Source organism: Phascolarctos cinereus, unplaced genomic scaffold, assembly GCF_003287225.1.
Source record: "Phascolarctos cinereus isolate Bilbo 61053 unplaced genomic scaffold, phaCin_HiC Scaffold_9;HRSCAF=440, whole genome shotgun sequence".
Classification (NCBI taxonomy): Eukaryota; Metazoa; Chordata; class Mammalia; order Diprotodontia; family Phascolarctidae; genus Phascolarctos; species Phascolarctos cinereus.
Genome location: NW_027556402.1, coordinates 166,270,836 through 166,295,074, shown reverse-complemented (window position 1 = coordinate 166,295,074; position 24,239 = coordinate 166,270,836). Strand labels below are relative to the sequence as shown.

At 33.6% G+C, this 24,239-nt stretch overlaps 1 protein-coding gene across 3 annotated transcripts in view; it reads left to right on the top strand.

Annotated features, from left to right (window-relative positions):
• PCDH7 (protocadherin 7) overlaps positions 1–24,239 on the top strand; it is a 481,617-nt gene that overhangs the window by 229,482 nt on the left and 227,896 nt on the right. Inside the window, exon 3 of one of the 3 annotated variants that reach the window (XM_020992191.2) lies at positions 12,117–12,212. The exons of the other annotated variants lie outside the window; for them this stretch is intronic. Coding sequence (XP_020847850.1) covers positions 12,117–12,205 — 89 coding nt within the window. The 3' untranslated portion in view covers positions 12,206–12,212. The remainder of the gene's footprint in view (positions 1–12,116; positions 12,213–24,239) is intronic. 3 annotated transcript variants of the gene reach the window in all.

Sequence of the window (24,239 nt, the reverse complement as noted above, 5' to 3'; positions counted from 1 at the left end):
GCACATGTAAGAAGGAAAACTATATAATCTATGATTTGTTAATTTTGGACTTGTCAGATGTGACTTGATATATAGCCATAGAATACCTAAAATGAAGAACATTCTAGTAGCACCTCTTACAAATGAAGCACTGTTATAATTGAATCTATAAGGTTTATCTTAAAATTTTCTCATCATGGTTGGCCAAACCTTTGGAATCACAGGTTAGTTTATTGTGGGGAAATATGATATGTTAATAGAACCTTTTTCTGCATATTATTACACAATAGTCTCAGTTTCCCACTTTTATGACTTTTCTACTCCCATTTGTCTGAGCCAACCTTACCTGCTGTGTGAACCCCAGATATATTGTTTGTGTGCTTGGAAAGACAATAAAATGAGTAATATTGGGGGTTAAATTAAGATTCTGACATAGTTTGGGAATCCATTTTATATTTTTTTGTTATCTTTTGTTTTTATATTACCTTAATTTTTCCAAATACATACTCCTCCCCACAACCCTTTGCAGGAAACATCCAGTGTAACAAAGAGTGGGGGGGAAAGGCAGGAAAGTAGATCTGTAAAACTAAGCAACACATCCACTAATTATGACAGTATATGCAATGGTTAGAAATTGTTTCTAAAAAGCCAGTTATATTGAGTATGCAATTTCTCTGAAAATGCTTTCTAACATCTCAGAGAGTTCTAGGGTCTTTGGAATAAATTAATTGGGTCCATGTTAGTCTGGCCCTATATTCAAAGTATAACTGCCAGCAGCTCTGAGTCTAGTTTTGGCCACAGATTATGAGTAGTATTTATTTTGGATTTATTCACATGTGGGCATTCCTTTTGTAATAAAATGTAAATTTCTTGAGGTCAAATGGTTTCATGTCTTTGTGTCCTCTGTATATGGCATAGTACCTGGCACATAGTTGCAAAGAAATACTTATTGATTAATTGATCTAATACTATTAAGTTCTTATGGTGAGGGAAATGAGAAGGAGGAAAGGAAGGTAATAGAGTTATAAAACATCATTGACTTGAAATACTCCCTGTAATTTTTTAAATGCCCAAATTTAGCATGTTATAATCTATAATCTTTTTTTGTGATTAATAAAAAAGTATTAGGGTCAGCTAGGTGGCTTAGTGGATAGAGTGCCAGCCCTGAAGTCAGGAGGACCTGAGCTCAAATCTGGCCTCAGACCAAACACTTGACACTTACTAACTGTATGACCCTGGGCAAGTCACTTAACCCCAACTGTCTAAAAAAAAGTCGTAAAAAATTAAAAAAACGTATTCTAAGAGTCTTCAATTTACAATGAAGTTGTAATTGTTTTTTAAAAAAAGATTTGTTTTTAATTTGTATTATTCCAGGAGTACATTCCTGAGCATGTATGGTAAGCAGAGGAGTCACCAAATGAGGCTCTTTTGAGACTTCTTAAGATACTTTTACTCTCCTTGCTAGAGCCACAGAAAAAAGGAACTGACATAAGGCATGGACAGTGAAGGCAATTTAGCTGAAAAAAACAAAAACCAAACCAAACCAAAACAAACAACAACAAAAACCACTGGTTCTAAAAGTGTGTGACCAAAGCAGATTATGGGCAAAACCAGCACTTAAGAGTTCAGATCTATGACACAGTATGTGTAGAAAGTGATCTTGACTAATTCCAAAACTCACAGAACTGAGTAAGCAAGGTCATCAAGAATTCTATCAACTTCCAGGAAAGATCCTGTACTTTTTTCCTGCTCACTTTTTTTTTCTTTTTGTCAAGCTTTGTTCAAGTCACTTGTCCATTGGCCTCTTTGGGATAGTTTGGAATGTTGTGATACTACTTCCCATTTTTTCTCTCTCCTGATATACCTAGAAATCATGCATTTAAACAGTCAACAGACTAACAAATGGGGTTGAATGAAAATGCTCTATTAATGGAAATTTTTTTGGGGGGAAGCACATGAAACCTGTGAACTATGTTAGAATCTGAGCAGTGCTTTATTTTAAAGAAAGCTCTATAGTTTCTATCTTTATATCTCAATTTTCAGAATAATGGGTATATTATTTTGACAAATGAGTTTTGGAGTCACCATGGGATTTGACTTTTGCAGACAAATGAAAAAGAGCAAAAATGTGAGGATGATTGAACAGGTTCTTCACTTTCATTAGCAGCTCCATATGCTGTTTGTTAAATCTGATTCAATTTCCCCAATCCAGGCAGTGACTAAAATAAAAGAAATTAGCAATTTCATTTCATTATGAAAACATACACACATCCCTCATGCAGTTTTATCATCTGTCAGGTTTCTTGAGAATGTCATAGTTTAGGTTTAAAATAAAATGTTACACTTGCATACACACATATTATATATAATACACACATGTATGTGCATATATGTGTGTATGTACATATACATAATACATACCTCTCTCTCTATCCCTCTGTCTTTCTCTGTCTCTGGTCTCTCTGTCTCTCTCTCTTGTTCTCTCTCTCTCTCTTTCTCTTGCTGTCTCTCTTTTTCTCCCCCTACTCCTCACCATATAGGAGGAGGTGAAGATTCTTATTTGGCATTCAGTTGGTACACATGGCTTAGATTATGAAATCTTAGGCAGATGCTACAACCTCTTAGCTGATTTCTAATTGAAGATTTGCTCTGGTCTGTTTGTTATTCCATTAATGAATTATCTAGAGCTCAAGAACAAGACCCACAAGAAAAATCTAGCCCTTGTTTCTGGAAACAACAATCCTGCTTGAGGTATAATACAGATACCACATAGTTCATATCTTATAAATAAAAACAGATAAACTGAGTTCACTGTTAAAATCGTCTTTAAAGAAAGGAAGTAATGAACAGACTGTTTTACTGGCCTTCCTTCCCTAGTCTTCTATGAATAGCCTTTCCAGGAGCTTTTAAATTACAAATAACACACTGCAGTTATTCCTCCTTTGTAAAGGAAATAGGCCATTTTATTTGCACTTTATCTGATAGGATAAAAAAGGGTTTGCTATTCTTCTGTTATTTTTAAACAGAGGTGAAGCAGATTTAACAAAAGAACATTTCCAAGTCTCTAGTAGGAGGAGAAGACCCTTATAATATCCTGCACTTATGGAGTTTAAACTGAATGACAACTGACAACTGTTGTTAGGCATGGGAGGGTAAGAAGGAAGTGCCTTGAGATTATAAGAAGGAAAACATAGTCAGAGAAGCTCCGAGGAGATGTGAGGATAAAGGTTCATTAATGGATCCAATTTTTTTTTAAAGCTGTAGGATTTGGGCTAATCTGTCTAGAATAGGCAGCACAGAGAGTTTCCCGTAATAAAACTATCTAATGGAATTATGAAAAGTGATTTGTCAGTTGAATCTATCTTTTAGTACTTAATCTCACATCTCTAAATAGCAGAGGGTCCTTTGAAAACTGTCAGAGGAGTAGATTTTAGCTATAAGTCTTTGGAAATAATAAAATTCATAGTTGGAAATATTCTATTCTTGGCGATGTAAAAAGTCAGGGTAGAAGAATTTAAGCTGTTGTAATGATTTCATGCCAGTTTTCTGTGCTACACTGATTCTAAGAGAGTATTTGTTTAAAACATCTACAATTATTTGAATTTGTACAGGTATAAGCTATACATGTCATAATTAAATGTATGACTATGAGTAAACTGTTTTCTTTTTATTTGATCTTTATTTGATATTTGATTGAAAAATGAGAATTAAAAGCATGATAATCCACCCGTGGTTAGTTTGTTGGAGGAGAAAGTTCAGGGCATTTGAAGTGATTGACTGATTTTGAAGGGAACTAACATCTGAAGTGCCAGATTAATCAATCGTAGTATCAGAAGGCAACTTAGAGGTCATCTATTCTAAACTCCAATTCCATGCAAAAATTCTATCTAAAACAACCTTGACAAATGGTCATATGATCTTTACTTTAACACTTCCACTGATGGGGAACTCACTAATTAGGCATCCCTTTCTATGCTTGGCTGGCCTGTAATTAAGGTTTACCTGATTTTGAAAGAAAATCTACCTCCTTCTAATATTGACCTTTCTAGTAGGCTAGTAGGACTGTGTGGAGTGGCCAATCTTTCTTCTAGATGCTCTTCTAACTTTTTAAAAGTTTTTTAGAAGTCTCTTTTTCCCAAGGTAAAGATTCCGAGTTCTTTCATTCCATTATTTTTCATGAAGTGTGATATCAGTATCTCTCAGAATTTTGGTTACCTCCCTAAAGATGCACTAATAGTGTTTCTTTCTTTCTTCCTTTCTTTCTTTCTTTCTTTCTTTCTTTCTTTTCTTTCTTTCTTTCTTTCTTTCTTTCTTTCTTTCTTTCTTTCTTTCTTTCTTTCGTGCCCTCTTTAAATTGCATTGCTTAGGGCTAAATAAAATATTCCATACATGTTCTGACTATTGAAGAGAACAGTTAGATTATTATTTTCCTTGCTCTGAATACTACATTTTTGTAAATGTGGCTTATTACATTAAATTTTTTAGGCCACCTTCTAGTCTGTTGAATCTTTATTCTCTCCTAGTAGGTCTGTCTCCAGATGGTGTAATCTTCAAAAAGAGATAAAAAAAAAAAGAGTGCCTTCCACATTCTCATGCAATTTGATAAAAATAAAATTAAGATAGGCCTAAAGACAGAGCCCCATGGTCGATTGTTAGAGACCTCTACAGGTTGATCCTTTAGTCAGATACTCTTTGTGTACCTTCATTCAACAATATAGGAATCTACTTGATTGTTTTACTAGCTATTTTCACTACAAGAATAATGGCGTCCTCTTACTCAGGAGAATCGCCCCTCTCAATAAACTTATGCTCGTATGAGATAGCTACTAAAATCTCGGGTTTATCACTTGCATAAGATAAAATTTTCAGGAAACTAATTAAGCCTGAGCTTTGTTGAATTTTGGTATCAAACACACTCATAACTTCTGAATTCTACTAAATACATATTTCTCTCATTTCTATAATAAGAGCTATGGAATATCAGCAGAAATATTTTTCTTTGAAGGCTGAGAAATAGTTCCTCTGGTGACCCTATACCATAAGAATTTTTGAGATCTCAAAGTCAGCCTTTTGAAAGGTATGCAGCTTGAATTATGCAATATAGAAAAAAATACGAAATGTTTTCTGTACCATGTCTTTATTTATTTATTGTTTTACATTTGCTGACATTTGTAAATAATCTTGAAGCATAGCCCCTCTTTGGAGACATCACAGAGGTCTATTTAGAAATCAGAAGGCACAGATAGTATTTGATTAAAGGTTTCATTTTCTTCACCTCAAAAGGCAGAGTCCCCTTTATTATCTAAAATTGCAGATTGCAGGGGTAGCTGGAGATAGTATAAGATTCCATTCTCTTTAGAAAAGGTTAGTGAAAATTTTCAAACTTAGGGAAATGACTTTTGCCTTTTTTCTTATATTTTTTTCATGGAGAACAAAACATGTTTCCATTTTTTTCCCCTTAAGCTTATATACCTGGAAAGCCAGTGGCAGGCTTTGCTCCTACCATTGATGTTTGTTCCAATTAGCAAAAACAAACAAATAAAACAAAACAAAACAACCACCCAACCAAAAAACCCTTAAAACTAAAAAAATACAGTTTACACTGCATAAATATCCATCCTGTTTTATTTTCAAAGAGTTTGTGCTATTCTGACCTGCTACCAGGAATACTCTAGAGTTTTTATAACCTTTAATATAGGTCACAGAAACCATAATGTAATAGTTTTCAGGGACACACACACAGAGACATATGACAGACGCACACAATTTTCTCCCTCTACCCCCTACTTCCCATTCCCATATAATATACAAAAATTCATTCTTAAGAGGGAATCATAGAAAATTCATGACAGAAATAAAATAAAACAGTTTTTCAGTGAAAAGTTAAACAAACCATTAACTCGGTGCATTAAGAGGTAAGTAACTAGGACTTTTGGTAGAGGACTAATGATTTTAAAGAGCTGGTGCTAAAACTGTTAATGGAACATGTTCGTTTAGAATTTCAGTTTGAATTCCTTTTACATGTGCATACGCATACACACACACACACACACACACACACACACACACTTTAAATAGGATGTAATGTGGAATAATGAATAGAGAGAGGGGACCTTAAAGCCAGGAAGGCCTAGGTTCTAGATAGGCTTTTGAGATATACTGGTTATAGCACCCTGTGCAAGTTCATTACTGTCTCACTGTTCTAGGTAACTCTCAGGGTTTCCAAGTTTCAGAGATGATAATGATCTACATTGGTAGAGGGTATATTCTTACTTGAGAGTTTCCTATATTAATGAAATAATTGTCTAATCCTTATTCTTTTTTTAAATATGAAAATTATTTTTAGGCAACTTAATGAGGAAGATGTTCCATATCCACTACAGTCTTTCCAAACTCTTTCGAAAGGAAAAAAAAAAAACCTTTAATATTTCTTAATATTGTCACATGGAATGAAAGAACTGCAACAACTACAGATAATCATATGACAACAGTATGTAATTACCATAGTGAACTTGATTAAAATGAAAATGCAGCATTAATTATAATAAGTGAACTTCTTAAGTTAAATAAATGGAAAAGGATATTTTCTATTTTTCTATAGTGATGCTGAAACATCTTTTAGGAAGCTACTGTAAAATGTCATAAATTTAGCATCTTAAATTATTTATTTGGCAAATCCATCTAAAACAAGTTAAGTAGCAGATTAAAATAATTATTTGGTTTTTTTGTAATTTCTTCATTGAGTAAACTATCTCACAATTGATGACTTTAAATACTTTTAAAAATTTGAATTTTATTTGTAATGAGCTATGAATTATGCGAACTAAATCCCAAGAAAACATGAAATACTTCAGTGTAACCTCCATATACATCATTTATTACATTGATTAAAAGACACATATAAAAATGCCTCAAGAATCTATTGTGGTTAATTCATCATATGGTATGCCCTTTATCATTCTTTGTATATATAAGAGATATATTTTTTTCATCTTATTGAAAAATTTTACTGTATTTTAAAAGTTTTTGTTCTTTTTGTTCATTCATTTTGTTCATTTGTTCATGTTGTTCTTACCAATTGAGTGATTACATATATTTACTTTTGATTGTATTGCTCAGTTAGTTTTCTCACTATGTCTATTGACTGAAATAATATCTTGGCATACCTGGATCTTAAAGTGAAATTAAGCTTCCTTCTTCACTTATATAGTTAATTGAGCAGCACCATATACAAAGGAGATAACGCTTGACCTACTAATCCCTGAACATGACCTGTCCTGTCATTCCTTCCTGTGAATGCCTTTTAGATTAGCCCTTCATCTTTGTTTTCACTGACATTAACCTGGTCAAGGGCTTATCACCTCATAGCCAGATGACTATTATAGCCATTAAACTGGTTTGCAAAATTCCAGACACTCCTCATTTCAAAACATCACACAAACACACACACACATACACACACACACACACACACACACACACACACACACACAGACTGCTGCCAGACTAATCTGAAAATACCACTTTGATCATCAAAACCTAGAGAGCCTATCTATTATCTGATTTATCCAAACTCTGGACCTCCATTTTCTAGTCTTCCACTAAGGCAAAACCTATTCACTTTTCAACCTAATTCTTCCTGACATACTCAGAAGTAATGAGACCAGGCAACTCACTTCCTACCCAATACCCTTTGCCAGACTTAACCCACACTGATTAATCTTTGTTTTTTCTTTTAATTTCTCTTGCACTTATAATGTTTCTCATAGAACTTAACTTTCTTCTTTGTTCTTATGATCTTAGTTTTGTCTCCACACAGTTAGCCACCAAGTTCTTTGGAAGCAAAGAACCATTTTCTTCTTTGGCATTATCATTTGAGGGTTGCATTATTTTCTGCCAATTTCTGTCTGGTACTCGGAAAGTAGTATTAAAAGTGATAGTTTAATAGAGCTCAATATTATTATTTTTGGTCTACTAAATTTTCTTCTAATGGACAAAAATAGGAGTTAGACTCTTATAAAGCAAATAAGGAGAAATTGTATATGTGAGCATATATACACATACATAAATAACTATATGTTTATATAGTTGTGTGTAATTCAATTACACGAATGTGTATGTGTATATACATTCATAATAACTTATAAATTTATATATTTAGATTTACACTATTATAATTATGTATAATCAATTTATTTGTAGTACATATATGCATGTGTATTTTATTATATTTATACATATGCAATGCATCTCATCTACATGTACATGTTTGAACTATATATATGAATATATATATGAATACAATTAAAATGCATGCATACTATATATTATTAGAAATTATTTTTACTCTATAATAAAGTTATATTAAAAAGTCCCTTTGGAGGACACATCCCATCAAAATGTTCTAATAATAATAATTATTATTGTTATTATTATAATGACCATTACATTGGCTTTACATACATCATCTCATTTGATCCTCAAGATAGCCCTGTAAAATAGTAAAGTATTATTAGTATAACCCCCAGATTCAAGATGAAGAATAATACTAAAAAGTTGTACAGAGTACATTTGCATAAACTATCTCATTTTTTTTCCTAGTATGGGAATAATGCTTGATTTTCAGCACCTGTGACAGATGAGGTACTGTACCAGGCACAATATTCCTCTTGCCATTCTGAGAAGATGTCTTCCCTTGATTATTTCATTAATAGCAATTGAAAACTGATCTCACTTTTACCAATATGCGTTCATTCTTTCTATTTATTTATTATTATAGAGTACACTAATAGCATTTTTGGCCACTAGCTTATATATCTAAATATCTCTCTATATTTTTTCTTCTGTTATTTCAATTTAACATGACCTTATCTACGTACTACTCGCAGGACGTACCTATTTTTTTCAAAACCACTTTAAGGTATGCTTTAAAAAGTTATTTTACGCTGAAATATAAAATGAGAAAAGAAAAAACAAAACAAAACATGCCATGTACCCAGCAGACCATAAAAGAAGATTCAATATAAAACAATAAATTTCCTTTTCAAGAAAACCTTTATAATAAATACTACACTTTGTTTTCAAAGGTATGCTCTCTATATCCTTTTTTTCATTAACTACTCCTTATGAAAAGGCCTTAAAGAAACAGTACACAATACATTTGGGGAGTAGGTAGAATGGATCACATGCCCCACGTGTCCTATAATGCCAGCTTGAAAGTAACCACCTCGAGGAAAGAAGCCATGATTTACCGCATCTAATTTCAGTTACTCCTTTACTCTGTGTTTACTTCTCATATACATCCTTAGGCCATGCTATATTAACTCCGATTTTACCAGCTGCTTTCTGTGTTTTCAGTTGTATATATACATATATGTATAAGTTTTATATTGTCTCTAAAAAATGATTTTAAGCTCCTTGTCTACCAAAAGACTTGTCATTTTTTATCCTGCTCATAGTGTCTAGTACATTGCTGTATAAAATATACACTAACAGATCTTTGCTGTATTCTTTATGGCCAAATAAAAATTTGCTTCACAAAGCCCCCAGGATTATTATCCTTGAAGAGGACTAGTACCTGTATTTATATAATGGTATATTGTGTCCTAACTACTGTCATGGGCAGATATCTGAACAAATAAATGTACTGATTTTGTTATTTTTCTGTTATTTTCATTACTTGTTTCATTATAGTTGCCATCTTTAAAGGATGGCTTATTTTTGTTTTTACTTCACGTTACTTTAAAAGTACAACAATTTTAATAGCTGAAACATTGGCAATTGAAGCATTTGCTTATTTTATTTTCTCCTAATATCAAGCAGCAAATAATTCTCTTTTCAAACTTCAAAAATAGATTTTTAAATTTTGATACTACCCTATTCTGAAATTTAGTCCAGGTTCTTTTCCATTGCTGTTAGCATTTAATGCAGAAGCTGATTTCAATGAATGGGTTTTATTAAGAGTTGAAAAAATATTTTAAAATGATACAATGAGTAGTTCAAGAAGCAGTATAGCAAAGGTCACCAAATATATCTATTCACTCATGTCAGACAAAAACTGGATTTAATACTTCAGGCCCTATATAATTTTAACAGGCACATCTGTCTAAACATGTTTAAATATGGGGCAACTCTAAAAAAAATTTAGTTATTCAGCATGCCTTCAGAGTTCTTTGATACTAATCTGCTATGATAAGTCATTAGTTATATAATGTCTCAACTCCAGGGATGACTAACCTGATTGCCTAGACATAAGTTGGGTCATGTTCCTCCAAACAGAGATAATAGCCAAGAGTAAGCAGTGTGTCAAAGACTAGAAACATTATGAAATTTCAAAGTCTGAGATGCCTTCTCCTAACAGGATTAAGAAAAAGTCGAAAGGAATTTTGTGCCAAAAACCAACAAAGATCATTGTGGTTACTTCTTTCCCAAACAGCTGGATTAAAGAACAGAACCACCTTCAGAAACTGGAATGTAGTCATATGTTCACCATGTCTCTGATTCTGGAATAAAAGTCCAATGTCATAACACTTTCACTAGACATAAACATGGCAAAAGTCCTTTTTCTATATATATAAGAAAGGTATATGTCTTTTATTGTGAATTCTTTTTTTAATCCATCTTTCCTTGCTAAACATTTTTTTACATATCTTATTCAAAAGTACTAACATACAAAACATTTCGCTAATAGTTCACAAAGATAAAATTTTTCTGTTCACCATCATCAAACATAATTATAATTTAAATACTTTCAGGGATAAATACTATTCCTAGGGTATTTTTACTTTTACTCACATTTTATCTAGAACTTTGGTAGCATTGCAAGTCTCAAATTTCCAATTCTAAAATGAAAACTTAATTATTATAATTAGAAAATATGTATAAATGGATTTTGCTTGGTGATTTATTGCTCTATATGTGGCATGTGTCTATTGAATATAAAATTACATTAAATACTTTTATAGGAAAACAATTGTTCTATTTCCAACAGTATTCTCATTACATCTCATACTTTAAACTCCTCATTCTTTTTGTCCCCTCTTAGCTCAGCTAGATATAGAAGAACTTAGTCAAGATTATTTAGATTGGGTAGAATGAGTTAAATCATAATAACAAATACTTATTAAGCCCCTTTTGTGCCTTTAATACTACGGAAATGTCACCCCACCACCACCACCACCATAATAATAACAACTACAAAAAACAAAATAGTCCCTACTCATTTTATTAGAGCTTACTACATAGAGAAAAGGAAAACAGCCTAAAAGTTTATTAGATGATTGTTTTGTCCCATCAACCCAGGCATTATAAAGGGGTCTCACTGCACATTTAATTCTTGAGTTATGTTTTTTCATATACTGAAGGATGTGATGAAATTGCAAAGCCTGAGGTGCCCTTTCCAAAAGTATATATCTTCTATTGTCAATACCTTTTTATCCATCTTTTCACTGCAAGCATAATAATGTATAACTATATATATAACATCCAAAGCATTTCACTAATTAGCTCACAAAGATAAAATTAATAGGATGGGGACTAGACCTGTGATATTATTGGTATAGAGCCCTCGTGGATGAGAAAATTCCCTCACTCATAGTATCCAGTTCTATTTTGGTAGCCTTTAAGTTTTCCAAATTGTTTTCGTCATAACAAGCCTGCAAGGTAGCTTGTGCAAAAATCCTCATCCTGATCTGATTGATAAAGGAATTCGGGCTCAGTGTTTAAATGACTTGTCCAGGGTCACACAACTATAAGTGTTGGGCCTCCTGATTCCAGGTCCAGGGGATTACATCTGCTTACACCTAGATAACTCACCAATTAAAGACAAATAATGGAGTTGGTCCTATATTGAAGGCTCTTCTGTGTATTTTTCTGCAATCTTCCTAGCTTGCTGTTCTTGAGAAAATGTTGCCTTGTTGTTGCACTGGATTACAAGCTAGCATCTTTCAAGCATCTTCTTTCAGGGTTTTTCTTTCATTTTATTATATTATGGTTTGGGTTAATTTAAGAAACACCTCTACCACTTAAACCTTTTGAGTTTTTCATTTGTGTGATTAGTTTTATTGGCAAGGTCTATGGACACCATTTTAGGGCCTACTGATTTTCCCTTTACATATTTCCCCATCTCCCTTCCCCAGGTGTTGCTGCCATCACCACTTTTCCCCTCCTCCCCTTTCCTCATGGCAAGACGCATGGAAGAAGGGCGCTGTTAAGGCCTCTCCATTAATCAGAAGGTATGATGGGTTCTTACGTAGAAATGCCGCTGCCCCTCTTTGGACTTCTCCAAGATCAGCCTGACTCTCTCTCACAATTTGTATTATACTTTGCTAGTGACACAGGGCTGAATGATAAACTGATATATCTTAGTGTTACATATGTAACCTGTATAATATGATATATATAAGTCTCAAATGCCAGTAGGGCAAAATGAATATGATATATTCTGAAATTCTGAAAATCACAGAGCAAGTGTCGATTATTTTCATGTAGATAGCTTACAGTAATTAAAACTGCAGAGAAGGAAACTGTGTCAATTCAAAAATGTATGAGAGAGAAGAGGAAAAATGAGGCAGAAAGATATGTCTTCATCTTAATGGGTTATGATTTGAATGATTTTTAAATGCCAATAGATATTCGTAACCTACCTGTTAGTCAAGTTCAGAGTCCTACTTAAGTTTTATCACGTTATACTCTATAGGGCTAATGATTTTATAACATTTCAAAATACGTTTATCTATTTTATATATTAATGCAACACTGCTTTTGGGCATCTCTTCAGAATTCCATTTAACATCATTTGAATATGTATCTATAACCACATACAATACCAGGCCTAGCACTGGGAGTCAGGAGGAAAAGAAATGGAATTTGAGCTATAAAAGTATTTAATGTAAAAAATTCAAGAAAATAAGGTCTATAAATGGATAACTATAATGCAAAGAAAAAAGTTAAGGGAATAGAGATAGTGCTTATAGAGTTCAATGAGAAATTCAAGGAGGGAATGATCACTACCAATTGAGGAAAAAAAGGACAGTTTCATGGATGAGGAGATAATCTTTTAAAGGAAAGGGAAGATTTTCCATAGACAGAGACTGGAGAGAAACTTGGCCAGAAAGCCCACCCCAGACATGCGGTATTTCATAAGCAAAATTTGGTGTCAGGCGAAAACTTGAGAAAAGTGGGGGTATTGAGTAGTCTAATGTAGTGAAATGTAGATGGTTTGAGTAGTGTACCATAAGTTAGGAGACACATATTGTAATCATTTCAAAAAGTCTTAGATGAGGAGGCTAGACTTTATTCTGTTGAATCTACTAATGTAACAAAGGTGTGACTGTAACTAAGTATAAGATAATTTTAATATACTTTACTAGAAGCTTAACTAATATTTCTGAAAGGACTACTTTCACGTCTATGATCAGTGAACAACTGCTTTTTAAAGTAACTATTATGGTATTTAATAAAGTGGAACATTTAAAAATTCAAATAAAATTTCAGTGATTATATTTTGATAGTAGAAATTATTATGTAAATATGTGCTCATTAATTTTAAAAGTTCACTTTTACTTGGTTGGTCAGAAAAACAGATTGCTTTAGCATTTTGGTCGTATCTGGTCAACCTTAAGCAGCTGCCATTCAGATGTGAGTAACGTAATCACTTTCTCTAGAGCTGGCTTCTATCACCCCAGAGGGTGGGTGGGTGGTATTGCTAATAGTGAGGAAGATTATTCTATTTTCCAGTCCCTGATATACTACCTCAAGGGTTTCATCATTGAGAGACACTGTACTTCACACCCTAAATCTTCATCCAACACATTGCTAACAAAACTAATAGTCATCTCAAGGAAACACCCATCATTTCTTCATGCCTCTTCTGCCTCATTGCTTTTGAGTATTGGAAGGAATCCCCCCACATTTCTTGTTGTGGCAGGTCAGACCTTGAACTGCACCTTTGTTAACTCTGTGGTTTTATTTAATACTCCCAAACAGATCTTTAGCCATGAGAGTGTATGTGTGTGTGTGTGTGTGTGTGTGTGGGTGGGTGGGTGGGTGGGAGGTGGGAAGACGGACCTATTAAATCTATTTTCGAAAAAATTCAATAAATACCCATGTTCAGTGGATGCAGGGGGGAGGGAGGAATGGATGGGAAGCTTTTACACAGGAAAAAAAAATGATATAGTTATTAAGAATTATTGACTTAATTAAGAAAAGTAAACTGGTTGAATGTATATCTACTTTAACTGACCTTAAATAAGATATATAGGAACCAACACTTACATAGGGCTTAAACATTAAGAGAGGGAAAAGTGTTCTCAAGTTGTGATTAGATAAACGTTTTAAATCATTATTTAGAAAACATAACACAAATCTGCATATAACCTGGTTTTATTTTTCACCTTTAACTACTTTTTCTCTGCTTTCCTATTTTTTGGTTTATTGCTATTAGAAGATTTTGGGGGTTTTTTTGTTTGTTTTTGTTTTTGTTTTTTACAGATGGTTCCCTTTGGTTTCATAAGAATTATGGTAAAAGAGGCACAGTGCATAAGTGGGTAGAGAAATGGCCTGAAAATCAGGAAGACTTGGGTTAAAGCTCTGCCTTGGCTGTTGGAGCAGGGGGGAAATCACTTAATTTTTCATTATCATTATGCGAATCTTAAAGACTACAAAGTATAAAGCTAACATGATTTCATAAATGGGGGGATGGGCTTCTCCATAGGGAGGTATTTATTAGAATGAAATCACAGGTAAGTTAAAAAACAAATGGAAGAAAAGAAGGAAAGAAGAGGACAAAAGCAAAGATTATAGTGAGAATTTTATTTAGTTGGTTTTCAAAAAACTGTGACCACTAATAACCAGGAAAAAGAAAATAAATAGTGTTAGAATAAGAGAAGGAAAATTCACATTGTAAGGAGAGAAAGGGAGAGAAAATACAGAAATACTTAGATTTATAATTGAGAAAAAAGAAAATAAAATATTGAATGATTATGGAGATTTGAGTAAACTGATTGAGAAGAAATATTTCAAGAAAGAGAGGAAGAAAGGGACATAAAATCTATAATAAATTAGACCAGATTATCAAAAAGTAAGTAAGAAAGACTAAGAAAAGAAAAGCTATAGCTTAAAATGGAAACATAAATGTCAAATTAAAAAAAACATAAAGAAACTTATAAAAATGAATAAAATTTTAAAATGAATGTAAAATTTAAGCAAACACATCTTGGAAAAAAACACAGGCACTGAAGAATCCACGAGTCTATGTAAAATAAAACATTAGGGAAAAAAATACAGTTTGTAGGAAAATAGCTTTTAAACATTCACACATGTGCACACCCCCCTACGAGCTCCCCTCAACCATAATGTTAGTGTGTGAATCCTTTAATCTTCCAGAGTCTCTGACAAGTGGGAAGGGGTTAAGAGGAACTGAATTTGCTTAAAATTTGTTTATATAAATTAATGCACACTTCCCATATTTTTTCTCAAATATTTCTCTTTTTCTCTTTTTTTAAGTTCTGAGATTACTCAGGATAAATTGCAGCAGAAGAGAGTTAAGAAGAGAAACATGACTATATGAGGGCCTAGATCAGGATGAAAACTAGGACCAGAGCCCATTCTGAAAACCATACCTTTGCCAGGTGGCAGCTTAGATTATTTATAGATATTCAAAGTTAGATTTGGCCCTGGCAAATTTAGATGTTAGCAGTTGGATCTAAGAAGACTAAGTCCACAAATTTAAGATGAAATCAACACAAAAGCTGATGAGGTATTTAAGCTCCTTGAGGGCAAGACCTATTTCATTTTTATTTTTATGTCTTTGGTGCCTTGTACATAAGTACTTAATAAATTATTATTGAATGAATTTACAAAGCTAGATGAAATATGGGTCAAAATATTGTCCTTCAGAAGTTGGATGAAATCTGCTGCTGAAGTAAGAACATGAACGTGGGTTATCATAACCACATTCTAATATGCAAAGTCCATTTGAGATATGCCTAAAAGCTGAGGAGTCTAGTAAATCTACTTTTAATTATTGTGTTTTAGGAAGTAGGAGGCTGAGCCTAAAGCTGGGGATTAGCACGACCTAGAGATGCAGTATGTATGTAGAATGTATACATACATGCATCTGTGTATGAAAAGTTTCAGAAATGATAGAATGAACTTTACAATAAAATAAAAATGACAGGGGGGAGTGCAATTAGATATATCATGAATTAATGTGGTATACTGATTTGTCTTTACAAGTTACACTTATTGGGGGGGAGGGGATGCTTTTCCAACCTATGTGTCCTAACAGTGACATTCAACTGAATGTATGGAGAATACATGAAAGACCTTGATCAAATAAATAAAAGTCACAAACTTGGTAATAAATTTGATGGAGTCTTGACAGCCAATAGTGTGTAAGTATTTCTTTAAAAATTAAAGTGAAATAGAGACAGAGGAAAAAAGGCTATTTGTCCTAATTTGCTCTCTGATTATTAGCAGGTATGATATGTCATACTTGCAAAAGAAATAATATCTTGCAAACGTGGGAGCTTGCATAATGGAACTTAGAAATTGAGTTATAAAAGGTACACTGAATTGTGGGGACTCGATTTGCCTTTACGAGAGTGAAATCAGTACGAATGTAACCTCTTTCATTAATGCCAAACTTTTAGCAATGTCCCTTGCTTTTATGAGCAAATTATAGCAACATGTTAAAGACTGAGCACTGACTTCCAATGAGTTCTGAGATCGAATGTATAGTCTTTTCTAGATTTGGGGAAATTTAATTAATTAGCTGGCAGAAAGCACTTTTTATACTTTGTGCCTTTCTGCTGACCCTGCCCAAGACTTCCATCTGTAAATGTGTCTCATGCTGATCAATATATTATGAACCTATATAATCTTAATAAAGGTCTTTCACATTGTAACAAGGAAACATTGCAAATCATAATAATGGGCCAAGAACTTTAAAAGACACCAATCACCCTTTCCAAAAAAGCTCTTTGTCTATAAGCTTGGAAAGGATATATAGCTATAAATATAGATATAGATAGAGATAGAGTAGACAGATAGATCTAGATATGCACATGTATATGTATGGATATACATACACATACAGATATTTTATTTTATATGCATATATACATATATATACATACATATATACATGCTTACATACGTATATAATGTGTGTTTATATCTAGATAAAGATTTTTAAACAGAGGACCTATCTCTGAAACAAAATCACTTAGGCTTATGAGCTTATTGTGTTAGTTCATTAAATTCATGAGAAAATTAAAAACCACATTCTTGAACCAATCAGGAATATCTTTCTTCTTTGATTTTGATTGCCGCTGAATATGCTACCATTATCTTTTGCTACATTCATTCTAGTCAGAGCTCTGCTGCTGGTATCCTCTGTTACCATGGGTAAACCACTTCTTTCCTCTGGGTATTTCTTTGTCTATAAAATGAGGAGGTTTGGCCAAAATAATCCCAAAGGCTCCCCGTAGCTCAAAGATTCTACTTTCTGGTGTTTTTCTTTGGAGAGGTACAAGGTGTATGTTTATAAATTAATTATCAAGCTCATTAACATGTTTGATCCTTGCACAATCATCAAGTATATTTGCATTGTTCTTACAGTACAGAATAGATGAAGTAGAAATCTAAGAAGCTAATAATAATTGATAATATTGGAAACTTTATTAAGAAGCCTTTTGAGATTAATCAATATTCAGACACAACATGTATACTTTAACAAAACTCTGTAATGGTTAAAGTGATCATTTTGAATATAAACTTTCAACTTTATATACATGTAACCATAATTCTTTTGAGGTTTGTAATTTACTTTTACCAATCATATATACCAACATTGTTATTAACATATTAATAGTCCATGATGTGGACTCCAGCCATCATTTAAATTAAAAATATTTTTATTAATACCATTAATACATATAAGTAATTTCCATTTGTGTAATACTACACTTACAAAACAATGCCTTTTTTGAGCCTTACTTCATCTTGTGAATTCAACTCCTGCCCCAGATTACTTACTAGCTGTGTGACCCTGAACAAGTCGGTTAACCTCTCTGAGCCTCAGTTTCTTTATCCATAAAATGGACACCTTATAGGGTTGTTTTGAGCATTAAATGAGATAACATGTAACATGCAAAATGCCTCGCAAACCTTAAAGCACTATATAAATGCTAGCTGTTATTTAACTAGCTTTCTTTTGACTGAAAATACTTGAATAAGAAAGCAGTCATTACATGTAAGCAATGTGGAAGATGTTGTAAATATACATATATATGTGATGCAAAGTTAACATCAATTATAATAGCTAACATTTATATAATAGAAAATACTTTACATTTGTAATTTTATATAATTCTTGAAATATCTCTGTGAAGTAGGTGATATTATCATCTTCAGTTTTACAGATGAGAAAACTGAGGCTGAGTAAGATTAGATGAAAGGGTTAGCCAGGTCAAATATCTGAAATAAGACACTTTTGGTCTTCTTGACCAAAAATCCAGCATCCACTACACCATCTAGCTGCCTAGGATGGTATGAGGTTGATGGAGAAATTAAGCTGCTAAAACTTTAGAAATTGCTATTTTCATAATGGGAGAAGTATAGGAGGTAAAGTGAGGCAAGAGACCATGTTGACAGAATTTTCTGGGCTTTTATTTACTCTGTCTTCTTATTTCTACTTTTGATACAACAACAAATAGCATTAATATGTTGACAAGCTCTACATATTTTATAGCTGCTTTCCTATATTCAAAATGTAGGATTTTTAGAGATTTTTTCAGTCTTAAAAGTCTTTTCATTATACCCTTAGACATTTTCCTTCCTCACCACCTCACCTCTCCTTCAATAGAAGAGAGCAATGACTTACTGGTAGCAATCACTGAGAAAATAAGTTTTACATCAGAGAAATTTGATTTCTGGCAAACTTCATTGAAATCTACCATTTCAGGCGAGGACTTCCTGAACAGGCTTGTAGTATTAGTACAACTAGATAGAGAAGAGTCAGCAATGAGGATGAAAATTGGGGTCTGTAAGACCCTAACCAAGATAAAAGGGATGTTTTGCTTAGGCATGTGTTTTTAAAAAAATGCTCTGGTCCCTTATTTGAGAGATAGTTTGTGAAGAGAGAAAGAGATATTTTCGAGGAAAACACATCAAGCCTGCTAGAGTGATAAGTACTAAAAAGGCTGAGGAGATGAAGTTCATGATTTTGATTCATGTAACTGGTTTTCAGTGACTGGACTGATGTTTAGATCGGACTGGAGTTCTGGGGGCCTAAATTCTTTTCAAGTCTTTGGGTGTTTTGATGTTTGGTACCATAACCATATGGCAGATTTCTGACTACAGCCAGAGACAGCCAGAGCTCTGCTCCTACTGTTGATATCTTGGAGAACACACTTTTGTGTTGTTGTTGATTTGCCCTCTCCCTGTCCCTTCTGGGTCTCTTGTTGCTCCTGCCTTTCACTGAGTTGGAAGGAAGGCAGCCTGGAAGAGGATTACTTACAGTAGATGTTGGATAGGAAGGCTTTGATCTGTTTTTCCCTCCCCACCAGCTCCTCACCCTCCAAACACACATACCAACTGTGTCCAATATCAGACCCTTTGTCCTAGGTCTCACCTACTTTTTTCCTTTCCTCTACCCAGGTGTACACATACACAAATTGGACTCTCTGACCTTGGTTTCCTTTTGAATTCAATGTATTTTGTTTTGTGCATTTGAAACATTATTCTGCAAAGAGGTCTATAAACTTCACCACACTGCAGAAAGGGGCCGTGATACAAAAAAAAGGTTAAGAATTCTTACTCTCAAGGATGGTCATCACATCTCTGATTGAATTTTGGTAGTGTTTCCTAGTTACAATGCTTTCATGCTGATTAAACCATCTAAAAGTTATTTAGGATTTTCTGTGCTGCCTTAGTGAGGTTTTCAAAATATTTGTAATTAGAAAAGAATTCCATACTGATGAAATATTGAGGAAAACCATTGCATGCCAGACAGAGGTTATTGTAATGGCTACAGTGGAAAAAAAATGACCAATTTATTTACTTAAAGGGACACTCTCTCCTCCCCAATCTGTCTTGCAATTTATAATAAAATCCATATGTCATGAGAATAACACTCATATTCTTTTTTGTAAGACAACACTTAACAGGTCCTAGCACTTAACCCATTAGAAGTCATTCCACCTGGTTTAGCAGAACGAGTTGCAACAGCAACAAAAACAACAAAAAGATGAAGTTTAGTTGTTGAATTTCAGTATGCTTTAAACAACTTCCCAAAGCAAAAACAAATTATTACTTAAAAATGTAAAATCTCCTGTGGCATATGGGAAAGATGATTGAATTTAGATTTGAATTCACATTTGGACTCTGACACTTATACTGCGTGAACCTGGGCAAGTAACTTCAGTACATTCAGCCTTAGTTTCTTCATCTGTAAAAGGAGAATGACAGGATTGAAGAAATCTCTATGGTCCCTTCCATCTGTAAATCTATAATTTTATTATTTATATAGTGAAATATGCTCAAGGATGGACAACTAACTTGTGTCCCTGGGTAAGCTATATTTCTTTGGCTTCTAGGAAAAATTATTTCTGAAGATCAAGCCAACTTCCATTACCTTTAGATTTTGACATAAAAAACCCATTTTTCTTTAAATGAATAACATTGTGTTTTGTATACCATTATTAGAAAATGAATATTCAGCTAATTTAAATCCCAAACCTAGGATAAGCAAGAGTAGATATCTTATATTCAGAGATATTAGGTAAATCATCTATTCTGTGCCCAACTTACTGTCTATCAATAATGCCTGAAGATGTTCACTGGAGTATTAACTCAACGGACTAGCCTGTAATTACATGCCTGTCATACTCTGTACAGTAGACATTTTTGAATCACTTAGTTTTTCTGGTATAGACTGTTAGGCCAAGCACTTTGGAGTGCTCATGGGTATTAATGAGGAGGCCCTGTAATGTTTTGTGACTTGATGTAATCAACACAATATTGTCATCAAATGGAATATATGGAGTCTCTTAACCATCTATAGGAATTCATTCTTTCAATTGGACATTGACTAGAACATCATCCATTTAAGTGGCAAAGAGTTTGATGAATGTTCATAGAATATTTGGGTCATTTGGGTCCCAGGCCAAGCTTTCTGTACACAGTAGTTGTCTTACCTACCACTACTTTTATTGTTTTTAAGAGACAATGATGTTGGCAATCTTCTTCCATCTTTCTTGATGGTGTTTTACAAATGAGTCATTATTTTACCATGCAACTGTCTTTACACTTGGCTGCATGTCATTCTGCTTGGCTAGGAGATGAAATAGTTTCTGGATATGGTGGTTTATAGTCTCTTTTAGGCTTTTCATTGTGATGATTTCTTTACATTAGCTAAACATTTGTAGGGCATATTGTGTTCTTTTCCATCAATCCCACTTTTTTCATTGATTTCTCTTGTGAATGATTTGGGCCAAGAACTGAGTAGAAGAAAGAGTCTATTTTTCCTGAGTAGAAGGAAGAAGGGTAGATTGCATTTTGCAATTTCTGCAGTGCTTTCAGTGATTACAAGATGCTTGCTGATGCAAAAATTAAGCAAAAATGCATACCTTTCAACAAGTGATTTCCTCCTGGGTATGCTCTCTGATAGTAAATTTTAGAATACCATAATCCCTGAAGAATCAAAATTGTGGGTCAACAAAGAGCAGTGAAGAGATTCATATTGGATGCAGGTAGGCTACAGCATATTTCTAATGCTGATCTATGAAAAAAAATTGCAAGGAAATTTTGGTTGAAACATGGATGCCTCTTATTAGAGTGAGTAGTGATAACTCTTACAATGTAAAAGACTCCTGAGGAAAGTCTTCTATATGTTTGATGGTGCAAGGAGGATCTTTTAGAGAATATGGATAAAGATCACACATGATTTGAAAGTCCTGGTGGATTAGGATCTGGACCTTAGTCATGAAATACCACATTGATATGATGGCAGATACTGTAATGTAATGAACTACACTGAATTCCTTTAAGTTTACAGGGGGAAAAAATGACCTAGCCCTAAAGTTGATATCACTATTCAAGCATCTCAGTGGCATTGGGGTTTATACTTGTGCCTTCTTACAATAAGAGCTTATTTATGGGATTAAAGGATGAGAATGTCTGAGTTATATAATTTTGCTCCTAAATCAAAGAAGACACTAAAATAAGTGGATTCACTTTAGCAATATGAAGTTTCTTTTCCTTAGCCAAGGATTTATGATAAAGACCTATAGAGTTTAAAGTGCTTGGCATGAGGTGTGTGACATATAGTACCATTAGTAATTAATATGAAGCTCAATTCTCAGCGACCCCACATTCAAAATGTAGAGATATTTTTCTTTCTTATTGATTAAGTTTGGAATTTTTTTTAAAGTTCAGATCTTTGAAAATAACTTTCCTTCCTGTGTAACTTTTAATGTATGTGTGTGTCTATATAGAGGTGCATATTAAAGTTGCCATCTTTATAAAATGCTATGAAGTGACTTTTCAGGTGAACATTTATTCATATTTCTGGTAGCTGCAAGAATAGTGTGGTTAATCGTTAGCAACATATACTTTTTAATTGCCCTGAATAGGTCTGGAAGCATTAAGCCAATTTTTAGGTGTCTGTGGCTTTCTTTAGTGCCTGTCACCATGGAACCTGAGAAATTTTACATATCGATAATGAAACACTCAGATGCTTAAACCCACAGAAATTGCTTTTTAGCTTTCATATTTTCCAGTAGTTAATAGTATGTATGCCTTCATTTCTTTAAGAAAAGTTTCTCCCCCTTTGTCACTTCCTTCTAGAATTATTCTTTAAGATTTCCTTATTTTGTTTTTTTAAGTCTCCAACAAAAGAAACATTTCACATAAGTTGGTCTTGTCCTGGGAATCAGAAGCTTATCAACAATGGTCCTTACCTCTTGTACTGACATTTGTGACCTAATGTTTTCTGTGGGCCATTCAGTCACTCTGTGCTTTAGTATTATCTCCTGTCAAAAACCAGTAGCCAATCTGATAGTGTTATCAAAACTACTATATTTGCAAGTGTAAAAATTCTTGAAGAAGATGAAGAAGAAAAAATATGATAAGAAATAAAGATGATGAATAAGATTATGATTATGATGATACAGTTTCCCTGGAGGCAGAATCATAACTTTTAAACAGAACACATTGTTTATACTAAATATGAATAGGATAAGCCTAATTCCAATGTACAGGAAGTAGAGGAGTTTCAAAAAACATCAAAAAATGTTTGAAACTTTTAAAATGAAACTTTAAATATGTGGCTGTAGTAGGTGTAAAATAAAAGCCTGGTACACAGGGTATCCAACAGGAAGATTGATAGCATCGTTTTTTTAAGGAAGGCTGCCTAGTTGGTAGATTGATGCTCTTAGACAACTAGATTTCTTATTGGTGCGTACCATGTGCTTAATTTCAGGGATATAAAGAAAGGTAAAAGCAGTCCCTACCTGCAAGGAGCTCACCTGCTACTGAAAAAGACACCACAAAAATATCTAGGTCCATATAAAATATGTTGAGAAGCAAAGGAAAGTAATCTCAAAGGAAAAGGTTCTTGTCATTGAGGGAGGGGGCACAGAAAAAATGTCCCCAATAGTACATGGTTTTAATTGAGTTAAAGAAGCTGAGGGAACTAAGAGGCAGAAGGATAGAGGGGAGCTTTCCAAGTGTGGGATATAGGAAGGCAGATTGTTGATGGAGTATTCTATGCCAGCAATGCCAGGAAGGCCAGAATAACTGAATCATAGTGTGCATGGAGTGAAGGACATGTAGGAAGGGCAAGTTTGTGAGGAGCTTTAAGTGTCAAATAGAAGATTTTATATCTGATTGTGGAGGTAACAGGGAACCACTGGAGTTTACTGAGTAGGAAGTACGTATGGGCAGGGAGCCTGGAGATGAGTGTCAGAGCTTTTTTTAATATGATCAATTTTTACTATGACCACTTCCATTGGTTTTTACTCATTAAGATCAATGGTTAAAGTTGGAGGGTCTGAGCTTTCTTGTAGTTTGGTCTTAGTATTTTACAAATTAGGAAATATAGACTCAGAGAATTCAAGTAATTGGCTCTAGGACATGTGGGCATTAAATATTCAGCTTTCAAATCTAATGCTTTCTTTCAACCATCCCTTTCTGAGTTCCTTTTCTCTTAAGCAAATTATTATACTGACTGAATTCATAGGGCTATTGTGAATAAT